This window comes from Dendroctonus ponderosae, unplaced genomic scaffold, assembly GCF_020466585.1.
Source record: "Dendroctonus ponderosae isolate FM_Combo_2020 unplaced genomic scaffold, Dpon_F_20191213v2 Dpon_F_20191213_137, whole genome shotgun sequence".
In the NCBI taxonomy this organism is placed as follows: Eukaryota; Metazoa; Arthropoda; class Insecta; order Coleoptera; family Curculionidae; genus Dendroctonus; species Dendroctonus ponderosae.
Window position 1 is genome coordinate 15,066 of NW_026017499.1, and position 22,353 is coordinate 37,418.

General features: G+C 30.8%; 3 protein-coding genes across 4 annotated transcripts; all 3 read right to left on the minus strand.

Annotated features, from left to right (window-relative positions):
• Positions 1–3,713: 3,713 nt before the first annotated feature.
• Positions 3,714–8,249, minus strand: LOC109544285 (alpha-tocopherol transfer protein-like). 2 transcript variants are annotated; one of them, XM_019914385.2, is made up of 8 exons: positions 7,943–8,249; positions 7,834–7,887; positions 6,770–6,920; positions 6,205–6,367; positions 5,812–6,058; positions 5,215–5,325; positions 5,032–5,134; positions 3,714–4,975 (listed from the first exon to the last, which is right to left on the minus strand). In XM_019914385.2, the coding sequence occupies exons 3-8, from the start codon at positions 6,918–6,920 to the stop codon at positions 4,824–4,826; spliced, it is 927 nt and encodes a 308-aa protein (XP_019769944.2). In that variant the 5' UTR covers positions 7,834–7,887; positions 7,943–8,249; the 3' UTR covers positions 3,714–4,823. The 2 variants fall into 2 exon arrangements, with proteins under 2 accessions (XP_019769944.2, XP_048519203.1); XM_048663246.1 differs by lacking the exons at positions 7,834–7,887; positions 7,943–8,249 and having other exon boundaries at positions 6,770–6,995.
• Positions 8,250–10,655: 2,406 nt separating this feature from the next.
• On the minus strand, positions 10,656–14,139 carry LOC125503213 (alpha-tocopherol transfer protein-like). The gene is made up of 6 exons (XM_048663244.1): positions 13,783–14,139; positions 12,376–12,535; positions 12,068–12,317; positions 11,496–11,606; positions 11,312–11,414; positions 10,656–11,249 (listed from the first exon to the last, which is right to left on the minus strand). The coding sequence occupies exons 1-6, from the start codon at positions 13,931–13,933 to the stop codon at positions 11,098–11,100; spliced, it is 927 nt and encodes a 308-aa protein (XP_048519201.1). The 5' UTR covers positions 13,934–14,139; the 3' UTR covers positions 10,656–11,097.
• Positions 14,140–14,451: 312 nt separating this feature from the next.
• Positions 14,452–17,767, minus strand: LOC125503214. Its single transcript, XM_048663245.1, has 6 exons — positions 17,533–17,767; positions 17,027–17,183; positions 16,582–16,837; positions 16,268–16,381; positions 15,801–15,900; positions 14,452–15,366 (listed from the first exon to the last, which is right to left on the minus strand). The coding sequence occupies exons 1-6, from the start codon at positions 17,681–17,683 to the stop codon at positions 15,218–15,220; spliced, it is 927 nt and encodes a 308-aa protein (XP_048519202.1). The 5' UTR covers positions 17,684–17,767; the 3' UTR covers positions 14,452–15,217.
• Positions 17,768–22,353: the final 4,586 nt, after the last annotated feature.

Genomic DNA, 22,353 nt, shown 5'->3' on the forward strand with positions numbered 1-22,353 from the left:
ATAATTGGAAAACATTAGATTCCTTTAGGTCTTTGCTGTCTTGAAACCTCAAATTTGTTTGAATTATGGTCTATATTTTCTGTAGACAATAATTCGAAATGTAGACAATAGTTCAAACAAATTTGAGGTTTCAAGACAGCAATGACCTAAAAGAATCTAGACTGAAACCCAGGAAAGAAAAGGAATATAATAATAACTTTGTTATCAAGCTTTCAATAATTCAATCGAAAGTTTTTCAAACTTCCTCATGTTCGACATAAAAAAATTGCGCCCTGAAAGCTGCTACCAGCAGCCGGTTTAAATGGCTGAAATAATTAATTTTTATAAACACCCCAAGCACACTTCTGGAAAATTCTCTCTGCCTCATAAAACGTTATTACTATTCGAGTATATTAATAGAGAATGAAATTGAAACATTCAAATAGAAACTGTTATTACTTCCCATTCGGAAAGTTCTTAGATAAATATGTGGAAAAGTTTATATAGGTTGTAAAGATCCCATATTGGAAATCACACGTATCACACCTTCTGCAAATTTAATAATCTTTCACGTTTCCTTTACCTGAGATTATATTAAGGGTCCATGTGCTGTAATATGCAGTCAGATTATCACTCCCCAATCACTTTTGATTTTTTGATTCACTCAATTTTTAGTAAAATGCAAAATTTTGTGAAACTTATAATTTTGCACTGTTCGAGTTTTCATACAAAAATGAAAAAAAAAAATTTCACTAACAAACTTTTAATTCAAGGTTACAGAAATTTTATTTCCACAGATGGTTTTTATTGAATTTTTAATCAAGCAGCTGATCTCTGGTACAGGTTATTAAAAATGAATAATACATGTTGATTTTCTCTGTTGGATTCCAGGATGTAACCTAATTTTCAACACTCACATTGTTTATGAACAAATTGAATTAAAAAAATATTATAAATGGAAAATAGAAACGAACCATTTACTAATGAATTGGTGATAAAAATATTTAATAAAATAAATCATTGAATGCTACGTTGAATTATTTATATTATACAAATTATACGACTCAATGCTTTGCCTAAATATTTTCTGGAAGGCTCTGAAATTAAAACGGATAAGTGGAAGACGGTTATTTGCATATTTTATATAGTCGAGGACTCTTAAGGCTCAGAATTGGCGCCTCCATTCTGAATTTCTCGCATTGCAATATTGACTTTCCGCATGTTCAGATTTGCAAATCACTTTGCTGAAATTACTATTCATTTTTCGCGTACACATTTCGGTTGACGTAGCGGTAGATGTCAAGTTTCGTTGCTATTTAGATCGGTTTATTTAATTTTCATTTTCGATGAGTTAAAATTACTTATCAGCCCACCGACATTTCATACCTATTTATAAAATATTCTGCTAAAACCATCTGAAAGATATCCCTTAAATGCAAAATAACATGCTCTTATTAAATGTGATTCGTACGTGAACTACATTTAATTTGAAAGATATATATGTATTAAGAATAATTTTCTTATTGGTGTGTTTTTTGAAAGTATTTAAGCTTTTCATGCCGGCAACATAAATTTATCGGGCGTACTACTCCAGATAAACCATATACATATGAACCAAGAATATATTTTCATGGAATTTATATTAGTTTATTTATGGTCTATTAATTCATGTCATAATTTGCTTGTGCTCTTCATACATGTGTAAAACTGCGCGTAATTGTAGCCGGAATATAGTTAAAATTTGTCAATATTTTAAAACAAATCTATTAGTCAAATACGTAACGCACTTACATGGTTTTCACTAAACTAAAGCGACTAAGTAAAAATGAGAAGTGGATAGAAGTGAGAAAAAACCAAAGTCGAATTATTACCATTATTACCGATTATACCAGTCGAATATAATTTACCTATATTCGACTGGCATAATGGTTGAAAAAAAATTGCTTCTAAATGTTGAATCTTCTGTTCACAAACACTTTTCTTGGACATTAGACTCAAGTTTTCCAGCCTATTTTTGCCTTATAGTAATATTCATGATATCTGTATGTTGGCTGGGTTTCAAAGAAGACATTTAAGAACCCTTCAAGTCCCGAAGTTCATTTACTTCACTTTTACTTATTTCCTCTAAGTTTGGCTGTTTACAATAGACCATAGAAATTAATCGCACTTACCCAGGACTTTTTCTACCACTGTTTTTAAAATATTCACACGGCGCGGACCAACTTTATCACCATAATACAACTGCTAAACAATTTTAATAATTATTCTTATAAGAACTTTGGTAAAAATTGTTTGGTAAATGCAATATTCCTTGCGAGAGCCACTTTAGTGGTCCATTTTATCAGATAGTCATCATATCATATTTTCTTCATACCATTTAATTTGTTCTTACTATCATTTTTTGTAATTTGGTGTACATTTTTTCGTTGGTCTTGGTATTTACAAGGATCTTGTTTGGGAGAAATTTCTTTGTGGACTCGAAAATGTTATAATAGAATTTCATTATTTGTGGCAAAAGCTGTGAATTGAATTTATCACGATTTAAGTAAAATTTCTGATTGCATTCAACTTAGCAAGAAAAAACTTACAGGTTAGAAATCGTTGTAGTTTGATGTAGTTGGAAGTAAAAATGAGGATAAAAGTACACTTCGGCGATGTTTAACCCAAGTAATTAGTTTCTTCACTGGGCAAAAATGTAATTTCGGTCAGCATTTCACTTGAAACGTAGGTCTAATGAGGGGAATTTGATATTTGCTTGTATACGTTTGTTACTGCTACTCAGTTTCATTACGGCTAGTAACAAGCACCCTGCACTTTTAATGGAGATGTTTTATATTTATGTAATTTGGTGTAAATTTCTGCATTCTCTTGGCGAAGCGCCGCTATACACAATTGAAAATAACGAGCCTCGTATTTCACTTTTTTTGAGTTACCTTATTAGGTGAGGTTATTTTATTCACTAAATTGCCTGCATACCTTGATCCTATTTATTATTGTTGCTTATGGTCGCATTATTTTATGCATGTTTGATTTCATTTTGTTATACGTTGGAAGTTAAGTTTCTAATAGAGTCACATTAAGATGAAATCAGTTGGTTATTACAGTTCACTTCAGTTTTAAATTGACTAAAATGCGCCAGGTGTAGTGATGGAGATATTATTTCGTATTTTGGCATTTCCTCTATTCTCTCTGGTTAAGATTCTGAACTTGGTTTGGTTAAGATTCAAAATGAAGCAGAATATTTAAAGAAAGAACAGCAAAACAAATTCGTTTGTCCAAATTTGAATAGTTATCTTAAAAGTAAGTCGACATTACTGAATTATGGATACGATCAAGTAGCTCGCACATTTTATGCCATTAGTTTCCGTGGACCAAACTTTTTATAGATCTATTTACTGTTGAATCGCTGCTTAAGATTAAGCGCAAATTTAAATTTTAATCACAACCAAGAACTTTTTTGTCTTCTTCTTCCAAGATGCTCCAAATACGCAATGATAATTTAAAAAATAGTTACATCATAACTGAAAAAATAATTTACAGTAAAATGTCAATATTATTTACATACTTTAATGAAGATATTAATGTCCGTATATATCGAAATGAAAGGGTTTTTAGCGACTCAGTGGACTAATAATGTTTGGAATCAGGAAGAACTTACCGCTTTCGCCTTTTGCAAACATTTCATAAATTTGAATTAAAAAATACAAGGGGGAAGGGATTATAAAATTATATAATTTTAAAAGCAATATCCATTTTAATTTAAGAAAATAGCATTGGTATAAACCAATAACATGAATATTGTAAATCAAGAGGAAAATACAACAATCAAGAAAACACTTAGTATAGAATTTTGATATAACCAAGACTAAGCTGTTTCMTATGTAGCAATTTGTTTAAGGACAAAACAGACAGACAAACAGAACAGAAATAAGAACAAAATGTTTCATACTTTATGCAMATTTTTAGATTGTATCTGTTGCAAGACACTGACTGGATTATTATCGACATATGTTTGCATTTGCATCTTATAAATTATATGAGAGCTAAAAAAAAATGCTCTGTCAATGCCTGGTTAAATTCAAAAATAATGAGTTACTATTATTGTCCGCCAGAATATAAACTGAAAAACTGAATCTTTTGAACGATAATTGCATACTYGAAGMAGGCAATAAGAGATCTAACCGTAGTCATTAGCACAGCACTATTATGCAATCGAAATACAGAAAATTATTCTGACTTGTTTGAAATGGACATACGACCATATTAGGAGGCCAAGAAATATGAAATGGTCAATGGTCAATGGTCAAATATACTTCGTTTCAACACTATATAAAACATGTTTTATTTTTAGTTCATTTTTCGATCTATTTCAGTAGTTCTATAACTCCCTGGCAACTTAAGCGGAAATAATTAACAAAAGATAACATTTGCAAAATACACATACCTATCATGCATAGATGTGTAAAATTGTATATTGAGGGCCAGTTAACTTTATCAACCCTTAAACTAAATAGTGATTGGGACTCCAAGCAAGAAAAATCGTTGAAACACAATTTATGTTTACACTGTTTACATTAGGCGAATAAAAGCAGCTTGGTGAAAACGTCGAGCACTAAGCAATAAACAACGTTTTACTATCGAATTATTGCCAGGGAAAAGCTGTTTGCATTTATTGCAAATTTTACTGCACCACCATTGGTTTCGTATTATTAGATAAACGTCTTTTGGAGTTTTATACGTGCTTTGGTAAATCATTTGGAGATCACATGAATCCAATGGCTTTATGTGAAAACAAATTATATACTTTTTTACAAAGGTATTATTTGAAATGAAATTACAGTGTACTAATCTAGAACTAATTGCCTAAACGAGCCTTCTGCTCCGCAGCCAAATACATCTTGTTGGCTCGGATCAAGTTCAAATTTTGCAGACGATTTTGCGGATAGCAACTTTTTGAAAAGCTCTTCAGATTCTTCGATTTGTTCGCACCAATCGCCTAGGAGTTTAAAAGGGTATTTGAAAACTCACATTAATTTTTTTTCCAATATTTACTGTAAATCTCGTCCAAGGGTTTCTGAGTACCACCGTAGTCTTTTGGTAGACATTCTTTAGGTATATATTCCCATAAAGACTCTCTAGATTTGTGAATAATTATCTGAAATATTACATATGCAATTTGTTTTTTATATTTTGCATTTGGAAAATGTACACAGAGGTAATATAAACAACACGTACCTTGTTTACTATTTTACCAGGAACGAAGGACTTTAGAACTCTCATTATATGATCCATAAAACCAGTTACATTGATGAAATGTAATGAGTGAATTCTTATGTTCACAGATATCTGTAATAGCATTTCATAATGGGTTAAAATACTGAGAAATTTAATCATTTGGGTCTGAATTTGGAAATATTAAATTGTTATTGAATCTTTGAGGTCTCTTGGAAATCCTTTTAGTACTTCACCAGTTGTCATTAACTCATTAAATCAGTAGCTTTGGAATGGTCAAATACATATTTTCTTGTATTTTAGTAGCTATTCTATAAGATAATATTATATTTTATCTGTAAAGCACTATTTGTATTGCGATATACTTGTTTTGAATAGACTTTACAGAGTTAAGCATATAAGTTATTTCCCAAATACATTGAACATATTTTAAGCTGTACCCAAAAATAAGAAAATTAATTAGAACTGCAATAAGCTTGGACGAATTTAGCTAAATCACATAAAAGCAATGCATGCAACTAAAATAATTAATCTTAATTTAAGAAATTAAAAAATTATTGGAATCTAAAATGAAAAACCAGTCTATTCAGTATATCTTACCAGCATATCCACCAACTTTTGGTTAACAGTTGGTGTATATTTAATGAGATTTTTCCAGGAATAACTCGAGAAATCTATCAGTATTATGTTGGACAAACATAATTCCTTTGTGAGCCGCATTTCTGTAATCATAAAAACCGGAATATGGTAGATAAGTGCATCATCAGCTAATCCTTCCGGATCGGTTAATTTGAAAATTGTTATCCGGCATAAATCCGGAGTTAGCTTAGGCATAACGACAGATTTTCTAAAAAGGGAATAACAATTCAATGTGCCTTATTTTAACCAATTTATCAAACTTTTGTAGCATTCCAAATGAAGTTAAATCATGCATTCTGAAGGCGAAATGCGAATTTATTAAGCTTTCAGATAATCATAATTGCGAATACGTACGCCAGATTTTTGCTTTGCAGATAATCTTTTGCATTAGGAATTAATTTGTCAAAAAATTCATGGGCATATCTTGTTCGGATTCGGTAGTAACCTTCTACACATTGTTTTGCTTTCTCCATGCTCATTTTACAATTTAGCAGTACCAACCGGAACTTGTTTTCATCTAGAAAATAAAAATATAGAATAGCGGACTTTATCGCTTATGCATTATAACATGCAAGACAATATGGCATAGATCAACAAACAAAATAAATGAGGATAGCTCAGCAGCAAAAGGAAGTCCAAAGTAAAAAATCCTAGAACAATGCCAAATTGGATTCTATATCGCAAATTGCATTTTAAAATTGTTGCGCTTTCAAAAATAGAAATAACATAAATATTTGCGGGAACTTTATTACTTCCTTATTAGCGTTTTATAAGTTAAAATGAAAATTTTTTAAAGTAAGATCAATTATTAATGTTTATAGTTACAATAACAAGCAAAAATTATTTAGTTTTCCCGCACGAACGTACACCTAAATAGTGAAATAACCTTTGTAAATTACGTATCAGGATAAGAACTCACCTTCTTCTTGCGGCAAGTGTCCACTCTGTTTGATCCATGTCCTAAGAATTTTCACGTTTTCTTCAAATTGTTCTTCTGTCATTGAATAGTGATCTAGAATCGCTCGTTTTTCGTCTTCCGTTACTTCCATTAAGCTCGAAAGCCTCGACATCTTGAGGAACAAAATCTTCCAATTAACTTAATTGCAAGGCAACAAAAGATTATAATTATTGAGCAGCGCCTTTTTTTTAATTTTAAACAGCACTGTGCTAAGCAACTCATTTTTTTAAACACCTGCTTTATAATTTAGTAAAGTTTCTAAGTAAGTGTGTTTTTATTAAAGTTTGCATAAAGCTTTAATCGAACCATTGAATTAAATTATGTGACTTTTATAATAAACGTAAGGAGTAGATAAAATCATAAAGGTTGTAATTTGTACTTCAGTCTGTGTAAATACTATTATCTACTATTGAGGATACTACATTTCACGTAGTTTTCTAATTTTAAACATCAGTTAAGCCACTCGACCATTTGACCACAGTACAAAACACTTCAGAAGTACTGCAAATTATTTGTTCAAATTACTTCAATGACTTTAGAGTTAAATAGTTAGATTTCATTAAATTATTTATTTTCAATAACACATAAAATTGAACCGTTATGTATCCGGCCGTCGTGCTAGTTTTTGGGATTTAAAAACATGTTCTAACATTTATACCACTATGTATAACGGCATTGTTACCATATTTTATTTTAATTTGCGTCCCAAATAAACTGCACCTGCTTATTGATTATTAACCGGTTTAAATTAAGTTCAATTTGAAATACCCTGAAAAGTGGCTAGCTTATACCTTTTCTTAAACTCTTCACTACAATGCAAGGTGTAAAAAGCATTTATAAATTAGTTGATTCGGCTAGTTTATCAACTTTGTGTTCAAATGACATTCTTGCACTTGTTTATTATTTAAATTCTTTCTTTATTTTTTTCTAGTCATTTTTTAATTAGTAAAATTGTACACAATACATTTCTCAACAGTGAACTTGACTTAAATACTTAATATCCAGTGGCATATACTTAAACTTACCGCTGATTTGTACTTTTCTAAGTACTCTCCGATATCAATGGATTAAAACTTTTTCTAAAGAAAAACACCACTTCTTCAGCTTTAGCTATATTAATACTAACAGTATTACCTAATATGCACCAAAACAAGTGAAACCGAGGTCTGCCATGAAGTAGATGAAACTTATAAGAAAAATAACGTTGTATATCTTCAAGATTAGCAAGAGGTTTGGGCCATTAGCCTTCATTTAATGTTGCACAAGAAAAGCTTACATCTGGGTCAGAGCATGGATATGTTTATACACTTACTGTAATGTTTTTTAGTCTAGTTAAAAGTGAATTTTGAAACAACTTTTAATAATTGCAGTTTTTCGCTGAATTTTTGGCATATAATGTGATTATTTTTTGAAATCGACCTTCAAGCCAGTACAATTTCAGGCAAACCTCTGGCAAAACGTTTATGCTTAAAAATGCCATTGGCAATAACATATATGTATGTAGCGTACATTCAAATCACATGCAATTTACTACCAGAAAAAATGAAACTGTACATTAGGAGAAAAATAGTTAGTGAGCTCCAGTTAATAACATATATTTTTCACGAAAACTTGKCACTGTGAWATAATGATACTAGTTAGCAATCATTATAGCTAGACCRGAACAGGAATGAGMAGTATTTGTTAATYTAAAGCTTCGGTTTCTCTTTCMMAAATTTTATTTGTTTGACTTGACTTCGAMAACTTGGATTTATTTGATTCGTTTTTCATTTTGTTAAATAATTAACACACATTTGAATGCAAGTTGTTAATCTTTTTCTTGCCTGCTTAAATCAGCTGTTGCAAACAATATCGTTAAAATAAATACAAAATTGTAGACACACATCAAAGATAGGCACTATCAAAGGCTAATAACCATTAAATTGACTGGATGCTTTGAATTTTACAGAATTTCGAATTCGATATTTAAGTATATTCTGATTCGCTTGCAAAAGAACTAATTTTTATTTCCATCATCACTTATTATTCTTTATTCTTTTACTACGTTTATGCTCATTTATTTCAATATACTTAGTAGTTTTACACTTTTCTGAATGAAAATGTCTTGATTTGAGATACCTGTTATAAAGAGCGTTGAAGAACGTCAATTTTTTTAGTAGTGTAATAATTTTATACCGTTACTAAAAAAAGGCAAAGGCAAAAAGGCATGATTTAAAACTAATTTAAAATCTCAAGCAAGTTTATTAGCTGAGACAATACCTCATAGATTTATTTACCCGAATAAAAGCGACTATTTTCCAACAACATTTTTACTAAAGATGTTAGTTACTAGCAGCTTTCTTATTGTTTCGGTTCTTTTCTTGATGGATCGATTAAAACTGTATTTGTGTTGGTTCYGGAGYAAAATTGCTCGTTTYCGAAAAGCTGCAAATTGATTAAGTTYTATTGAAATGTGCATTTTGTGTTTTACAGTTGTGAAGGAAATAAAATGTAATTTGTAGTSCCTCTCTGTGGTAACCAATTAATTTGGATATAAAAATACAGRCAACAAAGAAGATGGTATTGAAATATGTATTAACTATTYTGAAACATTMATTTAAAAGCATTMAAGCCTTGTTCAAAATAGGTACTGCGTTTTAATAAGATTTAGATATTAATCYTAATATTATTAATTATAAGTTTTTAAGTGAACTTGAATAAAATACACTTTTTGAGCAACTCTTCTGTTGTGTCTATTGTTGCTGCTGAACTCSACTAATRAATTCGAACTTTGCAATGYCTGTATGTATTCGTGAGACGTAAATATRCGGTAACTTTTATTTGCGGTTCTATAGCTTTGGAAAACCTAAGTTAGGGTACATTTTATATTAAAAGTATGTCGTCTTACAGTTGGAAAGTGATTCCAACTCGTGTAAYAACAAAGTCGACAAACTTCCTCTAATAGGATTCCAATTAGTRMAAACTGATTGAAAGTGAAAGTGAAAGAATGAAAACTGATTGAGCTTGCACTTTATTTTATGCTTAGATAAACTGCCCTTTTCTATCATAGAATATTATGTTGGTCAATTCGGCAATTTCTGCACTTTTATTGACCATTTGTCTGTTGACAACTTATAAAAACTGGTMATAATTTCATTATTACCAGTTGTTTTCCATTAAGATATGCATTTATTCATTAAGATATGCAAATAGACTTGTAAAAGGGTAATGTGAACTTGTGAACTATTTTTCCGATTTCTTTTATATATTAATTAAATCGATGCGGTTAGAACCGTTCAAAGTATTTGCTTCTATATCAGCTAGATCTCCAGGGTATCAATTTAGACGAGCCCATCCCTAAATTTCTCTTTTTAAGCAAAAGCTTACTGATTTACGAAGACATCATGGTCGATGTCGAACTGGAAGTATTTTGAGTAAGATGTCTTAAAATAGATTTATTTGTTACTCATCTATTTTAAAATATGATTGTTATATTTACAGTTTTTGTATATCTGAATTTTGCGCTGCAATTGCTTTGAAAAATCTTCCTTGAATGCAGCATTTTTTTAAAATCTTGACTTGAGACTGCTAATTATGAAATTTTTGTTTTCTTTTTACTCCTATTTTTTGTTTGCAAAAGCACGAGCGGTTTTCTATTGTTTTTACAAAATTTTATCAATAACTAGGCACATTGTATGTTCCGAAACTTGAAATAAACAACACCTTGATTTTATTAATTTTTCATCTTTATTATAACATTAGGTATCTGGGAATCCTTTGCTCAGTATTTGAAAATGTGTTTCAACTTACTTTCAGAGTTATCTTAATCTCATATTGATGTCTGATGTTTAAAATAAAAATAATCATATAAGATAATAAGATTATTATACTTTTGTATTCTTTATTTAGCTATTTAATACATGGTATGTATTTTGGACAACAAAGGTGAAGGTAAAATTGGAGTTCTGCACATTCTTACTTTTCCTGTTCCTGTGTTAATAAAATGTGAATTAAAACGCAAGAAACCTTTAGTAAACGTAACAAAATTCAAAAAATTCGCCTTAAAGTCTTACAAATGTAAATAAACTAATTATATTTTTCGACTTGGAAAAATGGGAATATATGCATATTGATTTCAAAATACGTTTTTCTGCTTATGTTCACAAAAATATAGTAGGCACACACACTCCTGAGCTAAGTATGTCTTAAGCTAAATAAATTTAGACAATGAAAAATCTTCTATTGTCTAAAGCTCACTCTTGGTAAACTAATGATCGTCAAATCTTAGAGATCAAATTAGTGGTCATCAATCAGTCAATGCAAAGTTGTTGAAAATTAGACACACAGTTTTCTGGTATGTTCACTTCAATCTCTTGAGACGCGTTGTTACTGCTTGGGGGCAGCAAAGTATCCAAATGGTCAAACAGTTCTTGATGGTGGTCTAATTTCCTCAGCCAGAGTTCTGGAAATTGATAGTTCATCATTATAGTGAGAATAATGATAAATAAACGGAAATAATTTTACCATGGAGCTCGATTATTGATCTACACTCTCCACCATATTCTTGAGGTAAAATTTCTTTGGAAAAGTGTTTTTGCAAACTCTCCAAGTCTTTGTGAACATGGAGCTGTAATTATCAGAAAATATTTTGTCATTTCTAGAAAGTTCTAGCAAGAAACAGCCGGAAAATACAATTCAAGAGACTTACTCTTTTCCTCATTTTTTCCTTTAACAATGTTTTCATCAGATTTACTATAACCTGCATGGAACTGGGTAGGTTGATATAATGAATTCCTTCCAAGCGAGTCGAAAACACTTTCTGAAACCAAGAAAAATACATTTACAACTTCCGTAGATTTGAAATAGATAGAACACACACTGCCAATGTTATCTAAATAGAATTTGTCATTTAATTAAATGAACACTAGCTAAGTTGAATTTTTAAAAGTTATTATGATTTCTAAAAATGAGAACTTTACATATACTCGTACATTTTATTAACACTGCGAAACGATTATGGTATATAATATTGCTTTATTTCTTTCATATTTGCGCCAAAAAAGCCAATTTTATTTGCCGGACAATGCAAGTCCTAATTGTCAACTTGAAGAAAAGATAATCAGCCTTCTGCAACGACCTAATTACAAAACAATTTATAGGGTTGCAAACCCATGAAAATCTGCTGTAATTTACGATTTTAAACATTGTTCTAAGGCTAATTTCCATATGTTTTATTATGAGCGTTGTGAAATTTGTCCAATTTTCGAAAACACAAATTACCTCAAGTATTGTTGCTGAATTTCGCAATAATCCCAGTCGCATCTTCATCAAATGTTTTGCCTGACAACCTTCCATATCGTAAATAATAGAGTCGGTAAGCAGCACATCTTCCCTTATTCGAATCTCCACAATATTGTATGTGTGGGCAAAAAAATTGAGGGGTTTGAATTTCACGGGATCAAAATCCTTCAGTTTTATAAGAGTTACTCGGCTCAAGGACGGCGTTAATTTCGGCAAAGGTATAACATATCTGAAAGCAGCAAATCTTAGTTGTATTAGTAATTTTTATTTTTTTTTGCTTCACTTACACAGTATTAGCGATGTCCTTCATGTGATCAAACTTGGGATTTTTATTCACATACATATCGGGAATCTCGTTCCGGATGGTGTAATAATTGCATAGTTTTTCTTTGCATTTTTCTAAGTTGAATTTATTCACTATTAGGAATAGCTCAAGAACAGAATCACCTGAAAAATTACAACTGATGTACTTTCGATAATTGCAGAATGATTGGTTAAACGAAATATAATTTATTGTTTCATTTGAAGTTAATTTTTCATCAGTTTTTCTCAACCAATCGTGGATTGTATTACGTTAATTTTTTTAGAAATTTTGGTTATGTACTATTCTATACGTTTTATCACAAGCAGGCGCGTTATGCATTTTCGGATGTATTGAGCAATAAACTCCCAAACACATAAGCTATCATTTCTAAATACAAAAATTAAATTTTACAGTGTATATAAACTAAAAAAATGTCCAAATGAGGATCTGCGATAGTGGATTAAAGGTAATTCCAGTGGAAGAACTTGGGATTGATTGAAATGTTTGTAAAATATTTCTACACTATTTTCATTGTCATGAGGAGAACTTTTCACTATTTTTTCGTCCAAATATTCCATTTTTCTTCCGACTGCTGGAATTATGGCATTTTTTATGACCCATCGTTAGACATAAAAACACGTACAGCACTTTTTCATTCATTAAAAAAAATATCAACTTTTGTGTCTGCATTTACGTCCTTTTGGTTAAGCTACCTTATATTTGATCACCATATTTGCTAGGACCATTAAACGAATTATAGGAACATTTTCAAAAGTATTCAATATTTGTTGGTGAGCACTAACCCGTTGTAATGTAAAATTTCTAAAATTAATGCAATCTTTTCTGGTTTCCAATAACTTTCGTTTACTGTGGTAATGGTGTGCTTAATTACGCCAAAGAACTCTAACGATGATTGGCTGCTAATTATTATAGTCTGATTAATGTTTTGCCTTATTTCGTTGATTATTTTAGCTTTTTGTCAGATTTAACTTTCTAATGTAGCTTGCGAAATGAATCCTTCCTAAACTTTGTGAAAAATATGTTTTGATATTGCTTGTAATTTTAAAACCAGATGTTTTCAGAAACTGTTTTCATGCGTTTATAAAGCTTCTATGAGAAATTTGAAATCAATAGTGAAACGAAGCAACTTAGAAATTCAGTAAAATGTAGAAAACAAAGGCAGGTTGTTTACCTGAGTTCATTAGCTTCTAATAGAAAATCCAATTAACCAGTCACCTTTTCCACTTAGACGATTCCTGTAGTTTTATTAGTTTCCGAAAGAGCATTGAGACACGCCAAGAAATATAAATCTGGCTTTACATTTTACAGTAGCTTTGGAGCGGTAGCCTTCCAATTTTCATAAATATCGAAACAAAATCAGTTTACTTACATGGAACTTCTGGTAAATGCGTCTGATACTGGAACCAATTTTTCAACAGCTGTTTGTCATTTTCAATATCATCTGCACTTTTGCCCAACTTTTCCAACACTGCACTTCGAACTTCTTCCTTGTTCGTATGAAGCAAATTATTGAAATTCATTTTTATTTTAATCGCCGACCGAATAATTAAATTTCACTGGCAAAAGTTCGCGTTCGGCATTGCGAATCGACGTGGTTTATTGAAAACGGTGTCAAATGTTTAAAGTTGCAAACACCACGATAAAAACGTTTGTTGCAAGTCTTGTGCAATTATATAGTTCGTCGGCTCGAAGCAAAAATATCACGGTTTTACTTGAAATGTGGGATCGTAAAGACCCGCATAGTTATAGGATCGACTTAGAAGCCAGTATTTCTAGCTAATTATTGATGAACGGTTTTCAATGCTCATTTATTTTTAATTATTATTGTACATTAATATAACTGCCATGCCAAATTGTCCAGCAGCCAATTCCATGTCAGTATTGGAGCTGGCAGGAGTGATAACTTATATAGGAATAGAAATTTTTACTAATCATTGAATTGCATATTTATAGCTAGGTGCTTTAGGCAATTATAATTAATGCGCTATTCGTAATTATATAGCTAAATTATTAGATAGTGGGTACGATAATACAATAATAAAAAAAACTATATCTAATGTATTCTGGTAATTTATACAATAAGCCGCTAACACTAACTGAGCTAAGTCTAATCTTTTAGCATAATCTTGATAATAAAGATTTGTAAAATAGGTTCTGGCCTATAACATTTTATATCTACGTTGTCTACCTTGACCGGTGAACTATCGGGGTCAAGTGATACTCATTTTTTGCTACAATTTTCAATGTGAACACCCTTTATTATTTAAATGTTGTCTAGATAAATGTATTACATAACTAAAAAAACAAAACACATAAAGGTCGACCAGCTTCAAACAAGGATCTGCATTGGAGGTCTTTGTTTTGTAGTGTAGTCGCGCAAATATAAATATATATATTAAATTATCATCTACACTAGTAAAAATTTAAGTTGTGATTCATATTTAATTGTGTCTGTTACACTGAACTTGTTGAACGAAGAGCTGTTTTAACAAAGAATTGAAGCTTACCCGAATTATTTGAGTCAGATAAAGTAGTGCCATAAAGGCCTGTATTCAAACAAAACCAAATTAAGCCTCATATTCAAGGTGTATTCAGAAACCTACCTTCTATCTCCCCTAAGTTCCTTACTCACACGAAACGCACGACTTGTGTATACCGACGTTTATTGATTAAATTATTGACTACAGACTTAAAAACGTTTCTTACTCGCTAAAAAAGTTTCTTATTCAAAGTTACAGCTCTTGGTCTTACTTTGTTCGTTAACGGCATGCTTTGGCCGCGCAAGTGGCCTAATAAACATGTATCTAATCTAACTGAATTTTTTTGAAATTTCCGTAGTACCCCAATATTTCATCATTTTTCAATTTAGCTGGCCTCAATGATTCATCAACTGTCAACTTTTCTAACTTATCAAACACATCCTTTTTCGTTTCGTAATATTCTATCAATAAATCTGAAAATATACAAAATAGCTGCTGATTTATTTCTTCTTATTTATATAGTCGAATACTGTTTAGTAATTGATGATTTTTCATTTGCATCAATTCATTTAAATTATTGTCTTATATCTAGATTTCAAAACACATGTATTTGCCACAATGTATTAAAATTTCCCGAAACTTATCTGAAAAAGTGAGCTAAAATTGTAAAACGAGGGGTTGGTTTTAGTTGGATTAGTTTCTGTGGCAACTTTAAAAAAGCATCATAGTTTTTCAAATTTTTGTGCTATTATTTGTCGCTTTTGTCTTATAAATTTACTCGTGTAGGTCCGCTTTAGTTTAAGTTTATGATGCTACGTTTATTATAATAAGTTTTGCGGTGCTCTCTGGTATCCGTGTAATTATTTTAAATAAGTTTGTATTTGTATGATTTTATACGATTACATACCATTCATTTCTGAGAGTGATTTCAAGTCTCCTCCTGCATCTCTGGGTAAACGCTCTTTGCCATATATTTGAGTCAGTTCAAAATTTGAAACTATCTTCAGCTGAAATAATTGCAAATATTGCAGGAATCAATAAAATTATTGCCAAACTGCGAACTTAGATAGGACGCCGAAAAATTTGAGCAATTCGACTTTAATGATTTATACTATTTTTCATTTATTCAAGTACTGAATTTTACTTTGTTCGACTATGAACATGGATAAAAGGGAATTCACAAATGTAGCTAGTAATTTTCTGGCTAAAATCGTTTGATTCTTAGTTAAAATTATTTGAAACTATTTGTATTTCAAATATCTTTCATTACTCGTTATAACATGGATTCTTAAAGATGATGTGCTTGGTTAATAGTAAATTGTTGCATCAAATTTTGTTACAATTTCTTACTGATTATTTTTCGTTAAGACTTACCCTTTCTTTCATCTTGGCGCTCAAAATAGGTTTGACTACGACATTGATGAAACTTTCGCAATAATCTGCGACATTTACCAAACAAATCGACGCTAACCTATTGGAGAACACTTTCTGAAACATATTTTGAATAAGTTAGCTATTTTTGCAAGTTGGCGATTTTACCCAAACTTCATTTTATTTAAATTGAAATCGAAATATCTGGAATCATTTTAAAACCCACCGCTGATGAGATTTTTTATGCCTTTTTATATTAATAAATCTGCCTTTTGAAATGCTCAAATGTTTTTCACCTAAATTATTAACATACTCACTTCCAATATTATGAAGACTTTCTTAAAGCCCATTGGCTTAAATTTTGGAATATGTCCCATTGTAACCGGTTTACAGTCCATAATATAATGAAATTTATAGCACAGATCTTCGCGAATCAAACATTCCAGGACATGAATAAAAGAGGATATAAATATATCATGATTCAAGTGTTTTGGATCGTCATACTCTGGATTAAGTGTATTGTATATTATCCTGGAGTAATCACTTGTTGGTTTTGGTAGTGGTACCATGAGGCTGAAATGCGCTAATTAATTTATTCGCTTGGCAAATGGTTATGATGTGGCAGTGTGGGTTCTTTAGGGAACCACATTTCAAGTAACCCAAGTAATTTGACAAATTTTTCAAAGGTTTGTTTTTCACTGCTATAAGCTACATCCTCTCAATTGCTCTTCACATTATTAAAATGTTTCGACGATAACTCACCACACTTTACTATGGAAAACAATATCTGCGCTTAATGGATGGGTTTGAAAATATTCCGGCATTAGGTTTCTAATTGAATAGTACATATCCAATTTCGCCTTGGCTTTTTCTATGCTAAATTTGTTGTATAATATTACAAAGCGGAGGATTTCATGACCTGGAACAAAGAAATTAAAATTAATTTTGGCTTTGCTTCCACTTTCCATCTACCCGTGGAGAATCACCGCAGAAACAGAACATAAAATGAATATGTTACAACTTCAAAGGCAGTTGTTCCGATAGAATGAATGCTTTGACTGAGGAAAAATGTATTTCTAAAGAAACTCAATCGACTCATTTTGCCAATAAGGCACTTTACACTATAATTCAGATTTTCATTTTTCTTTAATTTATATTTTTTGGGATGCTTGCATTCTTATCAGAGGTATATTGAATATTGAACAAAGATATATTTTATGCAAATGACTGCATATCTAATAAAGTCTTTCGTTCATAGATTTACTTACTCGGTCGCTCAGGAAAATGTGGTTGACTATCAGCCCATTTTTGCATAATGTCTACGTATTCTAGTAGATCTGCTTTATCCTTTCTAAATTCTTCATATAACTGCTTCCAAAATATGTCTTCATCATTGATCAAAATTTTGGAGCCTGCCATCTGAACTGCTTCTCGGGAAATCACCAACTTAAACGAGATTGATACTTTAAAACTTTTGAAAGCTTGATTGCCTACAGCAACTGTTTCATACGTTATCCAAGTTTTCAATGATCAATTATTCTAAAGTCGGCAAAATAATTTGTAAAATTGCGCCATCATCAAAATTATGTAATTTGCTGATATAGTTGCAAATCAACAATTTAAACTTAATTTAAAATTAATAGGTTCATAATATATCTGACTTATTGAACTGGTTTTTTTTTAAATGGCTTCTAAATTTTGACGATTTCCGTCAAATTAACGGTAAAGTAATCTGATAAAATTGTACATATTTGTACATTTCTATAACTCTGCAAGTCCCCCCATATTTTATCAATTTTTACATATAGCCTATTTACCTGATAAAAATGTATAATTTCTTTAAGCCGTTACCTACTGTTTCAAACCTTGCACTTTTAGACTGACTGATCTTACTTGGGTTTACATTATTGCTTTCAGAAAAAAATACATGTTCAAGGCAATCAAACAATTATGCATAATGACGGAAAGAAATTGCAATTTGCATTTAAGAAGCTGATTTGTATGATCAGGAATATAAATATCTGTACAAGGTAGCAGGAAATAGGAGGTTGTAGGTTAATGGTTAATTAGAATCTACGAAATATAAATGTGTAACAATTAATTAATAAATAATCGATAAACCGAGTACATTCGCGACAGATATTGATCAGTGATGAGCAGAATGAGCAGGATCGCTTCTTGAAAGTGCAGATGAAATTTCTAACGACCAGAAATAGATATTTTAAAATCGCTAGATACAAAACGGCCTTTTTATTTGAAATATTTGATTTGAACAATTCTTTCTTTTCATCACACGAGAATGAAGCCACATAGTTTTGTTTTGAACCGTTCTATAACCTTGTGTGTTGTAACAAAATGCAAATGCAACTGGTTTATTAATAATGTCGCGTATGTCGATTTTAGGTGTAATGGTAAAATCTGATTTTAATATCTCTTTAATTTATTAACGGAAAAATCAAACTTCTAATACGAATGAGCTTGACTAATTTGAAAAACGGCAATATGCTTTATATGCAAATTCCGTATTCATAGAAATAATGCCCCACAATTAAGTACCAAATGGGGTTGTTTTATATATCACTCTTGTTTCTGTGTCAATATTAAGTATGTATACGTACACAGCCAACAAGCACATAAGTAAATATTGAACTTATCATGTCAGATATATTCAGGTAGCTTTCCCTATATTGACTTACATATCCAACTTGCTTCAATATGTGTATTATTATACATATACCAAAAGCATAAATAATCTATGCTCGAGCTGGGCTGAAACCTACCCCTGAAATGCTTATTTAAATTCCAAAGTAAAATTAAAAATTAATGAATGCTCAAAAAATTCAGGCGTATAAAATTATTGCTTAAATCCGACTGTTCAGCATTCTATTTTCCTATTTTCAGCCATTGGTAGACATTTTCAAGAACGAAACTTAAAATTAAAATAAAACTTGGACTAATGTAATAAAACTTTCAAACCAGATTTCCAGTTTTAACTAAGCTTCCATTAGTTTAATTTGATCTCAAATACCAGATAGCGAATATTAGCCTATTTAAAAAAAATAGAAAGAAAGTTAATTTGTGTTAGCCATAAATCGATGGTTGATGATTTATACGTCTGATCTATTCACACGTTTTTCAAAAAGGATTGCTAGTTTTCTTTTTATTTTTTATTTATTTACCTTATTCATCTACGAGCTTGTCCTTGTAATTTAACTGACAGCAGTTTCGGATTCGTTTTTTTTATATACTTGCTTTTTTAATTTGACTAAAACGAATCCAAATCTGCTCTTTCGTTATGACTATCCCATTTTGTTTTAATTCGTGTCACTGGCAGTGTGAATGCTTATATAAAATATACGTTTGACAAAAGTGTCGCGAAATATAATATAACACAAAATAACGGAATCTGAATTCTGAACTTAAAGAATTTGCTATAAAGATAGCGCAATATAAAATGAAAGTAAAATTTAGAATGCTAAAAAACATCAGAAACCCATCGAAGTAAAACAGAGCCTGAGAAGCAAATAATAGTATTCCATAGTAAAGTTCTACAAAGCGACGACTACATTAAAAAAAAACCGAATTTGTTCCAGTATTTTAAGTGCTTAAGAAAATTGTTAAATTTCAGAAATTCTCGGTCCAATATATACATGTTTGAATTCACAACTCACGCAAAAGGTAACATAAATACGTATTTTACAACTGAAAAGTCAGTAACTTTATCTGTGCGAAACACTTGAAAGTGACTTTTAGTTTCGCGTAAATAGTACCAATTTTTCATTTAATTTAAAAAATATTCTTTCAGAACTTCAATATGTTTTTTTACCAAAAAGCATATTTATTTTGCTAACGATATTTATATGTTTTCTGCAAGATTCTTCAATATTCTGCGTATTAAATGTAGATCAAAAATAGAGAAGTTGCTTGAAAATATAACATAATTATGATTATCTTCGATATATATAATATATCGCATAATAGCTTTCTTCAAAGTCATACAATTGCTGATATTTATGAAAATAAAATTGAACTGCCTCCATTTATCTGGTTATCAAGATACTGAACAGTATGAATCTATATGGAGTTTTTCCTAAGCAAGTGTAGCTTTCTCTTTGATCTAATGCAGAAGTTACTTTTATGGTTATACACTTTATTATTAACTTTTAGTTGAAAACATTGCTTTAGTTTCTTCTACATTTGATTTATTGCGTTGCCTCTTAAATAATTTATAAACCGAATAAATAAATGACTGGTCGTATATATGTAATATACAAGTCGTATTTACGTACTATTTAAGTTAGTTATTGTTGCATTAAGTTAAGTATATATTTGCCTCATTTTCAAATCAATCTACAAAGGCACAGTTAATCTGCTGAAAGATTCCATCAGATAAGCATTAATTTGCATTCCAAGTAAAACTTATGCTGCAAAATTCACCACAAAGAAATTTATTATAAAAAGCCATTTTAAAACTACAAAAGCCCTATTATTTGTCTCCTCGTTTGTCGTATTCTGAGGATTTCTAAAACAAATTCCCTTTTATAAAAACCTTATCTCTCCACAGCACAGAACCTCTTTGTGTGGATAATTCCGCAATGGAGACTATGAAAAATTATCTGATTTCCTGGGAATCAAATAGATGTAAATAATGGGAATGAATTGTAGATTTGATGTACAAAAACATTAAAATTTGCATTGTGTGGAATTAGTTTTGGGACCTTCTGTTTCTATTCTTAATGTAATGTTCGTCTATTAACTTGTCGAGACTCATTACTGAATTTGTTGAATAGCAAAATGCATATGTTTTGTCCTTCCTTGGTAATATACATTTAAAGGTTCATATATTGCTGCGTTCTGTACCTAGTGCTTCAATAAAAGTGGCCTCTACAATATACATAAACATGTTTGCTGAAGATGTCAAATAGTTTTAGCAACATTTCCCAACCTAATAAAATTCTGAAACGAAAGAAATTTATTCACTTTCGGTAACTTTCCTTATTCTAAGGTCGAATAGACATAGATTTTTGACACAAATCTTCCCAATTGATCTTCCTGAACTTTTGCCTTATCATTGAATATCGGTCGTATAATTCTTCCAAACCCATTCTAATGTAATTTTATAGAAGAATTCATGATCGTGGTCTCACTTCGTCAGTTAAAAACGCTTTATGAAAGCGTCCTATCCGTGACTTACTTTTAAGTTTAAAAGACTTACAAAGTAATAAATTATAACTGAGTGATGTGCTAAATCGATTAGTGTGCAGACACAGGCCCTGAATGTATATCTCAAACTGCAATGAACGCAATATACATTATAAGTTATATTTGCAACGGGAACTGAAACAGCATTCAACTAAGTAGTCAACCTTTTATGTATACTCATATAGAATTATTAACTCAGAGCCTGATGATTTTCTCTTCGACAAGAAAGTAATAAATGCATTGTTTTTCTCGGGATCTAAAGAAAGAGGCCATTGAAGTCACTTTTCAATTTCTGGTAAAAGTGTGGTAAATGGCTATGTATGTTAGCAACTGCAAGAATATGATTGTGTGGCACTCAGACGAATTCAAGCAATGTTGCAATAAAATACCTACGTTTTCGGGTCGCATTTATATAATTTCAAAGGAAAACTCTTAATATTCAATACTGCTCTGGAAAATATACATTTTACCGGGGAAAGTTAATAGTACGCTGTTTTGTCAGCTGGCTCATAAGTGAAATTTAAAATTTCAATACAAACGTAGCAGCAGAAAATATTGTAGGATTGGAAAATGTTACGTACGTACGCATTGTAAGCGTTTACTGCAATTGCTTATAGCTTTTACGAATCTGAATTATCCATTGCAAATAGCGAATTCCAAAATATTATTTAATATTCTAAATTTGTAGTTATTCAATCGATACGCGTTCGTTTCTTTAGCGTGTGCAATGTAAAACACATAAAAAGCTTCCTATTTTTGCATTACTTGTGCTTTAAGCTTAACCAAAGATAATAAACCTTCGGCTCGGAACTAAAGAACTATCTTTAGAGTAACGCAATGGTGATTTGATTTTGCGGTTGTCTTGTGGAACAATAATAGTTGTCAGG